At 45.1% G+C, this 16,222-nt stretch overlaps 1 protein-coding gene across 1 annotated transcript in view; it reads right to left on the reverse strand.

The window, feature by feature from the left end:
- TG (thyroglobulin) overlaps positions 1-16,222 on the reverse strand; it is a 287,674-nt gene that overhangs the window by 175,162 nt on the left and 96,290 nt on the right. Inside the window, exons 28-30 of the mRNA XM_011977089.1 lie at positions 5,766-5,831; positions 3,772-3,852; positions 155-292 (exon numbers count right to left, since the gene is read on the reverse strand). Coding sequence (XP_011832479.1) covers positions 155-292; positions 3,772-3,852; positions 5,766-5,831 — 285 coding nt within the window. The remainder of the gene's footprint in view (positions 1-154; positions 293-3,771; positions 3,853-5,765; positions 5,832-16,222) is intronic.

Raw genomic sequence — 16,222 nt, forward strand, 5'->3', positions numbered from 1 at the left:
TTCTTTTATATCATCCATGGCACTAAGAGTGCAGTGATCCCTGAGTTATGACACAATATTTGACCTTGTATGTTTCTCAGGAGTTGCCAAACTAGGTCTGTGATGCCTGACTACAGGGTCTGGAAGAAGAAGGATGAGGTCTAAGTATACTTACGAGAAAGGCACCACAGGTTTGCCTGCTGGGCTGAAAACAAGTGCTTGAAAAGCCAGTGCTTCTGGCTGGGCAGTGATCGATTTCCATTGACAATGACCTGGTCAAGGTCCACAGGGGAGAAAAGATCTGTTGTCAAACCTGAAAAAGAAGCAGACGGTCCATTTCCTGCACCTTTATCTCTAGTGAATATGAGAAAAACACAAGAAAGAAACACACACACAGAGAGAGAGAGAGAGAGAGTCAGAGACAGAGACAGAGACATTTTTATGCTGTGTGAAACTAGAGCAGGATTGAAGTCAGTAGAGCTGAGAGTCTGGTCAGACAGGAATAGTTCAGAAGGCCCCAGGAAGTACTAAAAATTATGGGATGGCAAAATCTTAGAATCTAGGTCTGGATAAAGTCTTGGAAGTTATCTAGTCCACCTTTTCACCGAATGCTAAAGTTTTTCCCTGGAGACCTCTGGCAAATGCCTCCATAGCTCCACATGACATCACTGTGCTGACCACAGCAGCCCACTCCATCATTAGGAAGTTGTATAGTCAAGTCCTCTTTTTGTAACTTTGAGCCACTAATCCTCTTTCTGTCTTCTGAAGTCACATGGAAGTCCAGCCTCTCTCCCAAATGGTAGTCTTCGTCTATAAAGTCAGCTTTCAGCTCCACTTAACCCAAACTTGAAAGTTTTAGCTCAACCATTCCCTGAATCTTTCTTCAGGTATTCATATGCCGTGATCCCAGCTCTTCCTGGGGTCCCCACTGCCTATGGAACAGAAATCCAGGTTCTTTTCTTAATCTGGGCTCTACCTGCATTTTGAGCCTCACCTCAGATTGTCTTGATTTGCACTCCAGCAGCACAACAGCCCTGCTAACTCTCTAGCTCATCACCACGCTGTGTGCAGTCCCCGTGCAATTGTTCATGCTCTTCCCTCTGTTGACTCAAGCTCCATTACACCCTCCTCTCCCACCCAGCTAGTGCAGCTTGTGCTTCGAGGATCAGCTTTGATCCCTCCTACTCTGATGTCCTGTGGTTCTCTATAAAGAGGTTCTACAGGGCCAAGGGTCCCAACACCCAGGCACAGTGGGGACAGCTCCGTATCCTTGGAGGGCTCTGTCTTCAGGGGGATGTACAATGGTGGCATGAGGCAGATCAAGGAGATGAGCTAGGGAATGTTTGAAATGTCCATTCATTCAGGGCTCTGTATACAGGGCACTACATCCCCTATACACCTCCACTTTGCTGTGGACTTGGGCACTGCACTTTCCTTGTCAGTGCTTGTCAGCAGCCACTTTCCACACTCCATAAAGTAGGCTCAAGGAGACTGAGCTTCTTCACTAGAAAGAACCACTGGACAGGATAAAGGCTTTACGAGCACTTGGCAAGATCAGAAGTCTGGTGCTGGCACAGACCCCAGAGACCATGTTTCCACCTCAGCCTGCATCTTATGTGATTGTATGATGGTCAGTTCCCATGCCTGTTTCCTCACTGAGCCATGCCTGGCACAAGCAGGCAGAGACCTCAGAGATCATATTGCCTCCCCAGCCCTTATCTCACATAATTGCATAATGGCCAGTCCCCATGCGAGTCTCCCCATTGAACCATGCCTGGCACAAAGTAGGAGCTCAGGGAGATCACAGATTGCCCTCAAGACAGCAACGTAAGGGAAGAGAAACAAGGCAGCAGGACTGAAGGCACACCTGCTCTTGGAGCCTTAGCACAGGTGTTCCCCTTACCTGGAACACCTTTCCTCAGGTGTACCTGCGAGCATCTGGCAGATCCTTCTGGCCTTCTCTGAGAAACCTTTCCTGACCCTTGCAGGCTGCTAGCATTCCTTCTCCTGCATTCTCACTGCACCTAACACCTGTCCACATTGCACCCCTTCATTGTCATGCAGTGACTGGCACATGGAATTCTCACTAGTCTGTGAATGTCCAAGGCCAAAGCCACGTGTGCACAAAAATGTCTGCTGGATGAAAGAATGAATACTGTAGCCACTTCATCTTATACCTGGTTTACATGCCATATTAGATAAAGTCATTTCCTACTTCTCTTAAAACTATGTGCTCTCCTTAAAAGCAAGGAGACCAATCACTTTTGTTGGCTTCCTGGGTTTGTCTCAAATATTCAGACTGCTGGGAGTAACTTGGTACACAGAGGGGAAGATTCCTCACTGTCCTCTGAATCAGAGAGGCCATTCTCATGGACCCTGAGAAGGATCCTCCAAGTAAACAAGCACGTGGAGACACCACTGGGCCTGGACTCAATACGATTTATTCTCCAGGCACTTTATCTCCTCGAGCCCAGGAATGCAATCAACCAAGAAAGGGAAGACTGAGCTGAGCCTTGTCTATTCACCCTGACTCCCTGCAACATCTCCAGTGGGGGCCAAGCTCCCCTTCTAGGGGAGAGGGAAGAAAGCGGGGGTGGGGGGAGCATCCTGTGTGAATCACGTGAGAGTTTTGCAGATGCTGCCCTAAAGTAGTGTGTGATGATGGATTTGACAGAACCTTCCCAAGTGCCACTAACTCATGTACATTTACATTATCATGAGCTGTGTGGCTGCCCCTCAGAGGCACTGCCAAGGTTGAGGATCACAAACACAATGCCTGATCAAGCAAGGGAGGGCAGGGTGCTGGGCATTTTTTAGGCATGTGTTAAGTACCAGGCACTGTGCCAAGTGTTTGCTATCTAATGGGATAAGAGGTAGACACAATTATTTTACACATGAATCCAAGGCTGTTAGCAGGGAAGCAAATTACCCATGGCCGTGCACTAAGGCATGCAGTCAGTAGCAGAATTGTGGTTCAAGCTCTAGTATCTGCTCTGTAATGTGATGCTTTTTCCCTTGTACCATGCTGCCTTCCTGTGCCTGCAGTCTGATCTGGCTCTCCCTCTTCTTCTTCCCTTCCCCTTCCTTCTTTCCTTCTGCTCCTACTCCTATTCCTACAGTGCGTCCATGCATGCAAATACACACACACACACACACACACACACACACACACACACACACACACACACACACACACCCCGCAGACCACAGGTGGATGTCTTGTCTCCTGGTCCTTGCTGAGCCCATATTGAGCAGCTGATCTCCCTCTCTCTCTGAGTTTTAGCTCCACCTCAGTAATAATAATCACAGACTCTGGAGGTAGAGAAGTCCCAGATAGTACATATGTACTGTTCCTATTCAGTTTGGAATCATAGCTTTCACTGTGTGCATGACATGCAAAAGATTCTAATAGACATGCCATTCATTAAACAATTTCAGAATATTTACACTTTGTTTATACTCTTCAAGGTTGACATAAGCGAAGCCCATTGGCCACAGTCAGTTGAACCTTGCTCTTTGTTTCTTTTTTCAGGTTTTGTTATTATGGTTGTCTTCATTTCCAGTAACACTGATGGATTTGCAGTGGTTTTGCCTTACTTTCTATGCCAATTGCCCATCTGAGGAGCTTCCCATATTTATAAGCTGGATAACTGGGTTAGAAGATTGAAGGAGAGTCCATAGATACAGAATAGAGTGACGTCAATATGTCCGTTCATTGATTAAACTCTTGGTGCCCCCATTTAGTCTCTGCATTCAGACACCCAAGTATGTAAGAAGGTTTTGGGTTGGTACCTGTCTCTGTTGGAGATGCTGGTCTTGGCACTGTGTCTTTTCTACATCCCATAGACTCGGGCCGAGACCCCATGTCAGAATCTAGGAGGAAAAAAAAGAGTTGTTGCAATGTTGGGGAGAAGGGGTAATATTCCACTGGTCAACAAAATGGTAGTAGCAATGTGAGAAAAATCAGGGCCTAAAGCCAGGTGCCTTAGATAAGATCTGCAACAGATGCCCTGACATAGGTCTGCACTCTTTTTATACGGAACATCATGCAACCTCTCAATGATAGAACAGTCATTATCTGTGATATTGAAATCATTAACATATGCAAAGCCCTTTCAAATTAACAAAATATGCTCATAAATATTGCTATTTATAACACCCTATGTAGGTAGGGAACAAGATTTCCATTTTACTCTTGAGAAAACTGAGACTTAGAAAGGCAAAATAATTTATCCCAGACCACTCAAGTGTCCAGTAAATGAATTAGAAATTTTAAAAATGTAACTAAATGTTCAAGTCAGGAACAGGTCTTCCATGAAAGCGAGTGAGGCTGTGGTGGCACAGGTATTAGGCAGGGCTTAAGGCACTTCCTTGTAGTGTAGCAAATGTCCTGGAGAAATGTAAGTCCCTGATTTTTCATCAGCTAACACTTTATCAGAAATTTCTGATAACTAGGAAGTGCTGGACTTGGGACCTCCTATCAGTGTCTGGTCTTGACCCCAGGATCTCCCAGGCCTCCCATGGGCATTTCACATACCCTCTCCAAGTCTCATTTTCCTTGTCTAGAAAATGAATAAAATATCAGCCCCTCTTTAGACTTACCTTATAGGTATAATTAAATGAGAAAAGTAGTACATGATCTCATTTTATCTCTTTAAAATGAAAATGATGGTAAACACCTTCCTTTTCATTTTCTCCTCTCCCTCCTCTTCTCCTCTTCCTCCTCCTCCTCTTGTGCCTTCCATGTTCTCTTCATCACCACCACCCCCACCAACATGACTCAGCAGGTATTATATGCACGGCACTGTTTTGTGCATTGATGCACTATTGCTCAGGCAATTCTGAGGCCAGTGACATCTGCATCGCATGCTACCCATGGGGAATCTGGGCATGAGGGACTGGTCCATGGGCTCCCAGGCACATGAGAGGGGATTGATAGGACCAGGATTCACATCCTGTCATTCCAAGTCTGTGCCTTCCTGCTCCTTCAGTTTGTCAGCATATAGAAGCAAATCACCAATCCTCTCTTGGGACACTGAAGATCAGCGAGGACAGATTAGAGGAACAGGAAGGAGGTAATATGGGGTCAGGGGCCTTTTTTCATGCCTCTCACCCAGTACATATGGCCATGACCTGTGATGGACCACTGCTCTATCTGATCCCTCCTGAGGCCAGAACCCTTCAAGAGTCAGGACTGTGCCTCTCATCTCTCTCCTAAATGCCTTTCATTTTCCCTGGGTCTGAGTAGGTACTTGGTTAACATTCAGAAAACTCGAAGGAGGACAAAGAAGCAGAAGGGAAGTGCCAAGCGGGCGTGTTGTCGGACTCTCCATTTTTCCCCCACTCTGTCCCACAGTACCATTATCTCTGAGCAGGAGTTCAGGGCACTACCTGTCTGGGGTCCTGTCCCCAGTCCCTGGGCCTCAGGGTGAAAGGCACATGGGGCTGAGTCCCCTTGGATAAATGCCTCCTGTGCTTTGCAATGGCCCTGAACTCCCTTCCTAGGAACAAGAGTGTCTTGTGGTCAGCGAACTTTATCTCACGGGAACCTAGTGCTTCCTCCCTCCATTCCTTCTTGGGTTTCCACAGTATTCATTTTTCTTTTAGACTTTGGTATCTTATCTGATGAATTGGAGCCCTTCTATTACACAGAAAGTATGCATTTGGAAACTGACTCTCTACCTATTCCTCTACGGAAATAGAGTGCCCTGTGAATGGGAGGTGGTGCCAGACAATCTCATGTAATCAGCGTCCTGCTAACCCCCCTCTTCCACCATGGAGCTCACCTTTCCAGAGATAAACCTGCTGAAAATTGGTAAAGGTGTCTTGAGTTCCTTCTAGGGGTGTCAGACCTGCAAAGGAAGATGTTTATTTTTTATGAGGTTGAGTGTGCTGTCACTGGGTACCCACCATTACCACAATAGCCCCATCTCCCTTGACACAGGCTCTTCCTAGGCCTGAAAAATGTGCTTCTGATGCAAGGTGTAACCCAGAAGCTTCTTGCAACTCTATTCCAGCTCCCTGGTACAAAACCAGAGCTGGCAAGACATTGGGTGTCATATTCAGGGCACCAAAGGGACTACTTCCGTGAGGGGTTGTGAACCTATGACTCAGGAGTCACTTAAGGAACTGGAGATTGGCTTGAAGAAAGCAAAGCTCCTGGGACACTCGAGGGCTGTGTGAGTTTCCCACATCACCTAACTCCTCAGAGACCCTTGCCTCATTGGTAAATGTGGACAGCGATTTATCCTCTGCAGTCCTCAACATTTGATAGGCAGCCACTTGTTGGCAGCTGCCGCGACTCAACTGATTACTAATATTATCTGATTTTCCTTTCTAGCAAACTGTTCTCCCCCGGATGCCATTCTGGATGAGACCAGACTTGCCACACCATTTCCTGATAGTCAGTGCTGCCTCTTTTGCCCCTGCTCAGTCTTCAGTTCCTTTCAAATTCCCTGTGACATGGAAGGTGAAGGAAATAGCCCAGATAGCAGAATCTGGAGGCAAATAAGCCCCATGCTACAGGAGAGGGCTGGCTGACGCCTGAGACATCGAGATATGACTAAATTTTGTTTTTAATTATTATTAGGAGCTAGTTTTTATATACCTTTTTTAAAATTTTTATTTTATTTTACTTTAAGTTCCAGGATACAGGTGCAAACCTTTGTGCAGGTTTGTTACGTATGTATACATGTGCCATGGTGATACGCTGCACCTATCAACCTGTCATTTAGGTTTTAAGCCCTGCATGCATTAGGTATTTGTCCTAATGAAGAGCTAGTTATTTATAAACAGTTATTACCATTTACCCAACACTAGCAGGGGTGTCCAAGGGAGAGAATACAGTCATGGGTTCTTAGTTTCTGTCTCCGGTTGGGCCAGTAAAGCCCCTTCCTCACCACTCTTTTCCACTTATCACTAAAGACAGAAACTAAAAACCATGGTGTCAGACTACTAAAAGCCTAAAACAAAACAAAATAACAAAAACAAAAACAACAACAGGTGGATTGGACAAGCTTGCATGAAAACCTTCCATATATTACCTAATTTAAAACTCACAGGCATGCTATAAAGTAAGGTCCCCAATTTCCAGATAAAGGAAGGAAAGTCAAGAAAGGTTAATGCAAGAATTTAAACCCCACGTATTTGGCTTCAAATCCCATACTCCTTCCTAACCACCACACTAAGGAGAGGATAATATACAGCCATGCATCTCTTACCAACCAGGATATGTTCTGAGAAATGCAATTTTGTTGTGTGATCATAAAGTGTACTTACATAAGACTAGATGCTCTATCTACTTTTATTTACATATATTTTTTCATACAAAAACACAAATGTCCCAGCATCATTACTGAATATCAATCATTTCCCCTACTTGATCTGAAATGCCAGTATCAAGTGCTATGTATCAGGTTTCTATTATTATCCATTATAATCTTATGGATTCATCTTATACTCTTATTCTCCATTATAATCTTATGGGACCACCATTACATATGTGGTCCTTCATCGGTCAAAGTGTCTTTTTGAGGTGCATGGCTGTACTTCAGAATTCTGTCCATCTGACATGGCAAAAATGTTAAAGGTGTTGTGTTTAAAGAGATGTGAACTGAACTCTCTGGAAAACTCGGCTATCAAAGTGACAAGCCCCCCCCACCCCGGGGCTGACCATGTTCTAGGACATAGAGGTCAGCCAAAAATGCTGAGTTGCACTTTCATTTGATTTTACTTCTGAAATGGGAATGAACAATGGTGCTAGAACTTCTCAGACTGTGCAATGTTGGGATGTTTCTCTAAAGGATCCACTCAAAATTCTGTAATAGCCTTCTTTAGAAGGTGAAAGTTTTTTATAACAATTTGGGCAAGTGAACACCTATGGCATCTGAAAGATGTAGACTTGGATCTCTGCAATTACTGGACTTGTCCTCCACACTGCGGAGAAGACCTCACCATATACTCCTACTGCAACAACACGGAACCAGTGGTTGCACACCTGCTCAGTTTGTGTTCCGTTTTCACTCTCTCCTCATGATATCATCATTTGCTTATTTCAAAGCTCAGACTATGGGGTTTTAGACTTTGTCACAAGGGAAATCAGATACCTTTTTTTTTTTTTTTTTTTGAGACGGAGTCTTGCTCTGTTGCCCAGACTGGAATAAAATAGCATGATCTCAGCTTGCTGCAACTTCTGCCTTCCAGGTTCAAGAAATTCTCCTGTCTCAGTCTCCCAGGTAGCTGGGATTACAGGTTCCCACCACCATGCCTGCTAATTTTTGTATTTTTAGTAGAGACAGGGTTTCACCACATTGGCTAGGCTGATCTTGAACTCCTGACCTCGTGATCCACCTGCCTTGGCCTCCCAAAGTGCTGGGATTACAGGCATGAGCCACCACGCCCAACCTTAAATCTTTTCATACCCAAATCTATTGAGTCTTTAAAGACAGATAGATACACCATATGTAGATACATATATATAGAGATAGCTATAGATATACCCTATATATTCATATAGGTAATACAGATGTAAAGCGAATAACGTTTTAAAAATACTTTTGGTCATGCATTATAATTCTTATTTAGCCTGTAAAAGTTAAAGAAACATTTATCTCTAGAGTATTGTATTGCTCTCAAGTCTAAGGCTGAAACCAATGACCACATTAAGAAGCAGTTTACCATGAAATACATTTTCAGCGATCTGGATGAGACTGGAGACTATTATTCTAAGTGAAGTAACTCCGGGATGAAAAACCAATCATGGAATGTTCTCACTGATATGTGGGAGTTAAGCTATGAAGACGCAAAGGCATAAGAATAATACAGTGGACTTTGGGGACTTGGAGGGAAGGGTGAGAGGGGGGCAAGGGATAAATAACTACAAATAGGGTGCAGTGGATGCTGTTCAGATGATGGGTGCACCAAAATCTCACAAATCACCACTAAGGAACTTACTCATGTAACCAAACACCACCTTACCCCAATAACCTAAGGAAAAATAATATACACGTGTGTGTGTGTGTGTGTGTGTGTGTGTGTGTGTGTGTGTGTGTAGTTTACCATGAAATAATTGGGGAATTTGGATTATGGTCCCTCAATACAAATACAAATTCAGTCACATCCCCTTCCTAAGGGGTATGCCTGCCCCTTCCTAAGAGCAGTATCCTTAGGAAATGCCAAGAGGAAGGTCTTTGCCTCTCAGTAGTCTCAGTGTCTGACTTGGGGAGAGTCGGCGGTGAGTCTTTCACTCTGTCTGAGACTCTTATTTTTGTCGGTATGTGTGTCCTGTTTTACATAATGTCAAAAATTATAGGTGCCTTTCATTACTCAGAGACAAACGGGTGCTTCCCGCAGGTGCACGTCAGTTTAGGACTGTATTTTTGGCCCAGAATGTACTGAACTGTGATAGGAAGCAGACCCTCTTATACACTCTGTCCATCTCAAGGCAACGGAGCCTTGGGTCTGCCAGCCTGGGAAATATACTGTCTTAAGTTCATCCTTGGTTTTTGCCTGTTTCAACACAATTTAATCCAATGGAATTCAACTAAATTCAGCACATGTATGTAGAGTGCCTTGGTAGGTCCAGAAAGTCACCTGACTAGCATCTACAGAGATTATTGTGTCCTGGGAAGCACCTTTGTCAATCACCACAAGGAAAGCTGTAACCCCTTGGTGGTCCTAATTATTAAAATAATAATTAACATCTATATTTATTTATATAATATATATTAATATAATTATTAATATAATAATCAATAATATCATATAATTATATATAATTAATATAATGCCAAGTCTCCATAGGAATACATAGAGAATACTGGGTAAAAGAAAGAATGTTGTTCTTCTTTCTCTTACCTTCCTCATCTCTCATTCCCATCTCTACATCCAAACTCACTTCCTCCTGCTTTCTAAATCAGTTAATAGGACCATCTGCTTCCTGGGTCATCCTTGACTCCTTCTCCATCAGTCTCTGCATCCATTCAGACTAGTCCCTAAACTGTTCTTTAATCTTTCCTCTCCTCTGAACCCTTCCTCTCAGCTCAAGCCTCAGCACATCTCCTAACTCCATTAGGCTTTAGCTGATCCCCACCCAGGCCTCGACCTTGGCCCCCTCCCATCCCTCAGCCACACAGCCCCCAGGTACTCATCCTGAAAGACAAACCTACCTTTGGTCCTGCAGGAGCTACAGGGATGTCAGAATTCAGTTCCTTGCACTGTGGCTCTGACAGCCTCATGCCCTAATCTGTCTCCAAAGTGCTCACCTCCCAAGTCACATTGAATGCTTGCTGTCAGGCCTCTGCGTCGTTGCATGTATTTTTCTCTCTGCCTAGAACCCTGTTCTGTTTCACTTGATTGACCTCTACTCATCTTTCAGAATCAGGCCCTGCATCACCGCCTCCTGAAAGGCTTCCCTCAGCTCTCCAGCTGGTCACAGGTCCCCCTCCGCTGGGTTTGCAGTATTCAGAGCTTTTCTTTCTCTCCCCTTATGCCTGGTAGATACTGTCCAGCTTCCTGAACATACTGTAAGTCCCTTCTTTATATCGCCCATTCCCCCAGCACAATTCTTGGCACAGAACTGGGGTTCAGTATATAAATAAATGCAAGGCTAAATGAAGGAGGGAGAACAAAACAATGAATGATACTCAAAGCCCACCAAATAAACACAGAGCACTGCCCTCCCACGCATCAGAAGGTTAGCCCCAAATTAGTTTTCCTAAACAGATTTCTGACCCCTTACTCCATTCCCCAAAATTTCCCTAATAGAATACTGATGACTGTAAGAAGGTATAGAGAACCCAAGCAGCATCGTTCCTCCTTTTCTCTGATAAATGGTCATAGTTTGACTGCCTAGAAAATACTTTCATTTCTTCCACAATAACTGAGTTATCCCTGCTATACACACAGGCCTCCAGCCCCTGATTCAGGGTCGCTGCCCCTGTGATCAAGCCTGCAGGAGCACAAACACACTGAGAACTTGAGGGTTTGGGCACAGAACCTGATTCTCCCGCATTGCTGGGTGTGCCGCGGTCTTTACTCAGAAAACTTCTGAAGAGATCATGCGCTGCGTCTGTGGCAGTCAAATTTAATCCACACCCTCAGATTAAACTGGGCAGGATCCTACACGGAAAAGCACACTCTAGGTGTGGCACAGAAAAGTTGCTGTCCAGGAGCCCCACCCTCCAGGAAGGAGTTACAGATGCATCACCTCTTTATCCCAGTTAACACCACCACCACCGGGCTTTGTTAATTAGCATAATGAATGCTGGAAATAGGGACATACCTATTGGTCAGATACATAGCATTCAAAACATGGCTTGGCTAAATGTATCACAGTGTCACTCCTATGCTGGCAGGAAGAGATTGTGACAGATTCCTGAGCCCAATAGCCCTAGAGCCGTGGCTTGATTCAAAACGGGTCTGTGATCAGTCACGGATATGAAGGATTCTTGTTCATCTGATTTTGACAAGAAGGTGAGTTGAGTTCAGCTGTGAGAATAGTATTAGTTCTGTCTTAAATAAACCTTTCCAACAAGGTGCCAAGGATAGCAAGCTGGGGCTTCACTGGGGCCACTGAACAGGTGACAGGTCGTGACAGTTTCTGGGCCTGTTTGCTAGTAACTGCTTGGATGTGTGGTAGAATTCGGAGACTTGCTTTCATTACAATCCACTAGTGAGTTGGGAGGGGAAAGACCTCCAGCCATCAAAGATGACCATTGTGAAGAATCAGCTGACACTCCTGGGCCTCCAGTGTGGGTTAGGTAGGTTCAGAATGGCTGCTGTAGGCCCTGGAGGCATTGATATAAGGATGGAGTCTCCCAGGGTCCTTCCCAGCAGATGGTGCCCAGCCTCAGGAGAACCGAGGCCTGGTCAGCTGCACCAATACAATGGCCCCTGCCCCTCTCCTAGACAGTGAACTTCCTTAACAGGAGGCAGATATCAGGATCTCTACATCCCACTTCCCAGCGCAAAGCAGATCTGAGTAATGACTGTGGCGTAAAGGAAACCCGAACTGTGCTACTGGTGAGCTGAAAAACCTTGAGGAAGTTCCCTTGAGTCCCTATGCCTTATTCTCCCCCTCAGTAAATGGAGAAAATGCCATTTCTCTCCCGTTCTTAGACGATGAGTGGAAATGACGTATGCAATGTGAACTGCTGGTCTATGCCCAGGGCTCTGAGGGAGTTGTAGAAAGCCACAGCTGCCCTCGGCACAGTGGCAGGATGGACAGGCCAGGAGCTGCTGCCCTCCCTGCAATTGTCAGCCAAGTCCTCTGCAGCACTGCTGGGTGCACACCCTGTTCCTTGGCCCAGCTGGCAGGGTCATTCTGAAGTGTGTTTTACACTGATCCAGGGAATTAAGTACAGCTGGCCTCAGAGTCCACCCTTTATTGGCTGTCGTCTCTTCTCTGTGTTACTTCCCCTGAGACTCTGTTCATATTCCTTGTCCTTCCTATTTAAATGACACTCCTGAATCTTTGTCTCATGGTTGATTCTGGGAGACGCCAAACTATAAACTAAGACACAAACATAGCACTAAGCACATGGCAACACCCAACCTGTGACAGCAGTAACTAATAACTGATAGGGCCCTTTTTAAATGGCCCATCCTATTTCCAGGCATTCATCAGCCATCTAATCTAGATGCATCTGGTTGCAATGAGTACCACAGGTGTATTGTAACTTTCTCCACTGAGGTCCTGGCACCCCAGATAATGACAAACACTGACATAAAACAGACCCCTATAAACTGAACATCAGGCAAAGCCTCACAATCACTCAACATCAAGCCTTTTGGATTCAGGATGAACCCAGAAGTATTTCCGCCAAGGCTTTTTTTTTTTTTTTTCTATCAAATTTTACGTCTGGGTGGCATTAGGGGACATTTAATCTGCCTGTTTTCCATTCATTTGCACTTCAAGATTTGTCAAAACTAGCCATATGCAGCCCCAGAGCTTTCTAAGATGTTTTTCTGAGAAATAAGAGGGTTGACCCAGCCAGGAGCAAATAGTTGAATACACTCAGAAATGCTCACTGGAAATTTGGGAGATCCAGATCCTGAGTGGATTTCTCTCTGGAGAACACATGTCAACCCAGGCACCAAGGTGAAGCAAAATCTCATATTCTCAGCCATCACTCATTGCTGACGGCAGAAACCCCACAGCAAAAGGTGCTGTGTCTCCAAATCAGATTAAAATAGCCTCCAGGTGTTTTGTGGGAGTGGTTGTTTGGGGTATAATTGTTTGTTTGTTGAGGCTGGTATTAGAAGTCCGTCCTAACTTCTGTGTGGCAGGTGACCTGAATGAAGCTTTTACCAAACAGGAAAGGTTATGCTAAGGGGACATTCTGCGTTCCTACAATCCTTGTCAGTCCACTAAGATGGGCAAACAGGAGGTCTGCTGTATTTAATAATCTCTGTATCTCTCACCCCATCTAGCCTGTGAGCTCCTTGAGAACAGAAGCCACTCTCGCCATCTTTGCCTCCAGACCTGGCCTGGTCACCTCACCCTCACACCTACCCAGCAGCTGCTCAGGATATGAGGGAGGGAGGAGGAAACACAAGGGCTGCCCCAGCCTGGGGGAGGGCTCCCCACCAACTCACCACCTCCAAAGCTGTTTGCACATCTCCCAGCTCCCCCCTGCAACTCACAGTTGACCCTACAGCTTTCCTGAATCTTCTGTTCCCTTCTCCCAACAGCCCTGTAAAATCCTTGAAGTAGAAGATCCCATTAGCTGGCATTAATACCCAATATCTGGAGCATAGCTGGCCCCAAAGCGATGTCTGAGGGGTGACACTCTCAGTTACCAGAGACCCCTTAATTTTTCTGGCACAATAACAAGGATAACCCCAAAGCACTTTGCACTTCCAGTAAATTGCACACAGGATGGTGGAAGCAGAAGGTGGCAGAGAGAGGTGGGTAGAGAGCTTCCACAAGACAGCACTGGTCGGCCGGGCGCGGTGGCTCAAGCCTGTAATCCCAGCACTTTGGGAGGCCGAGACGGGCCGGATCACGAGGTCAGGAGATCGAGACCATCCTGGTTAATACGGTGAAACCCCATCTCTACTAAAAAGTACAAAAAACTAGCCGGGCGAGGTGGCGGGCGCCTGTAGTCCCAGCTACTTGGGAGGCTGAGGCAGGAGAATGGCGTGAACCCGGGAGGCGGAGCTTGCAGTAAGCCAAGATCCGGTCACTGCACCCCAGCCTGGGCGACAGAGCCAGACTCCATCTCAAAAAAAAAAAAAAAAAAAAAAAAAAAAAAAAAAAAAAAAAGCACTGGTCTCCTAAGCCGAAGGCTTGAGCCCCAGCCATGGCACTAATGCAGGTTGTTTCTTAAGGTGTGTCATGTCAGAGCTCCAAACTTCACTCTCATGAGTGAAATTGTGATATAACCAACTGCCTCACCAGAGTGCCCAAAGGATCGATTGAGTTGTACGTGAAAGTACTTTGTATAATGCAGTGCAGATATTTACTACTTGAACTTGTGTTCTCTTGGGTTGTGATTTCCTACACCTGGCAATCAACTCATTTGTGCTTTAAGAGCAAATGCTAATTCTCCATTACCCAGGTCATGTGTTGAACCACAGCCTGATAGTACCAGTGAATTGATCAACAAAAGCAGAAGTCTGTACCCAGAAGTCCCATGGGTGCCTCTGCTGGATGTGCTGTTAGGGAACCAGGGACCAGAGAACAAGGCATTCTTTGATAGCCTAGGGAGCATGCCAGCACTCCACTCGGTAATCTGTGAACAAATGCACCCACTGCACAGATGGAAGCCCTGAGGCTGAAGGTGGTCAAATGTCTTGAATACGGTCACAGAGCTAGGGGAAAAGCCGGGCTCCATTCCAGACATTTTCACTCTCAGCCCTTGTGCCCTATCTCCCGTGTCCACTGTGAGCCCGCCCTGCTCAGCACCACTCTGCTGTTCCACACACATTCTTCTTTAATCCTCCCGACCACCTGGAGAGTCAGAGACCACCATTATCCTCACTGAATAATTGGGAATGCCAAAGCCTAGAAGGGCCACGCAGTGAGGACACATTCACACTGGAATTCAGATTCCAGGGCCGGATTCCAGAGTCTGTCTTCACAACCATCTATCCCATTGTTAAACTGGGAGGAAGAGGCCAGTCCTCAATCAAGTTTAGTGGGGATGGAGTTTGTCTTAATTGTCCCTAGCGCCTCCCCATGTTCTTTCAAATCATTTCACACCCTCCCCTGCAACTGTTCCTATACCCAGAATCCTCCTCTTTTCCTCCATCAATATCTGTTGTTAGAAAAGGGTATCTATCAGTTCTTCACGCTGTAGTTAGAATTTAAATTATTACACTCTCTCCCTCTCACCTCCAGGGGTTAATCATACTAAAAGGCTGACCTCTTATTTTGAAGAGGAAATATCTGTGCCCTGTTGTCTTCAATTGGGGGTAGCCTCCTACTCAGCCTTTGTATAGGGCAACCTCCAATTTGGAGTATCAAGGCTGCCTGAAATCCCTATCATAGTGCAGGCTTCTTCAAGCTTTGCCCTCACCACACAATATACACACACACATAGGGCACTGAAAAAAAAAAAAACATTTCAAAGGTCTTCTGGTAATCACTTCTCTGGGAGGCCAGACAAGGGCACAGTCCTCATTTCTTGGGCACATACCAAGCACACGCTCTGGATTGAGCAATTCACTTTGGATTTACTGCCATGAAAATATCATATGTCTTTCTTGAAATGCCTGTGTTCACTCGGTGCTCCTGGAGTAACGAATACCATATGTTTTCTACCCATCATATAAATGAGTGATTAGATTTTATTGACCCCAAAAGAAACTATTTATGCTTTATGGAATTCCACCAAATTCTGTGATATTTTCTTTCAGAATTTGGTGACCATGCACTCCATATAACATATATATATTTTTTTCTATGCCATCTTTGTAAAACATAGCCCAATGGTGGGAATCCAGAAACTAATGAAACACAATTCCGTTTTTAAGATATGGCAGAAAACAATGACAAACTGAAAAAATAATAATAACATCATCTAATATGAATACCACAGATCAGGAACTCTGCTAAGTTCTTGATCTGCAAGGGCTGATACAGAGGAGTGGTTAAGAATGGCCGTGTGAGAGCTGGAATGCCCGGTTTCAGATCCCAGCCCTCTTTTTATTATTATTATTATTATTATTATTATACTTTAAGTTCTAGGGTACATGTGCATAATGTGCAGGTTTGTTACATATGTATACTTGTGCCATG

This window comes from Mandrillus leucophaeus, unplaced genomic scaffold, assembly GCF_000951045.1.
Source record: "Mandrillus leucophaeus isolate KB7577 unplaced genomic scaffold, Mleu.le_1.0 Scaffold173, whole genome shotgun sequence".
Classification (NCBI taxonomy): domain Eukaryota; kingdom Metazoa; phylum Chordata; class Mammalia; order Primates; family Cercopithecidae; genus Mandrillus; species Mandrillus leucophaeus.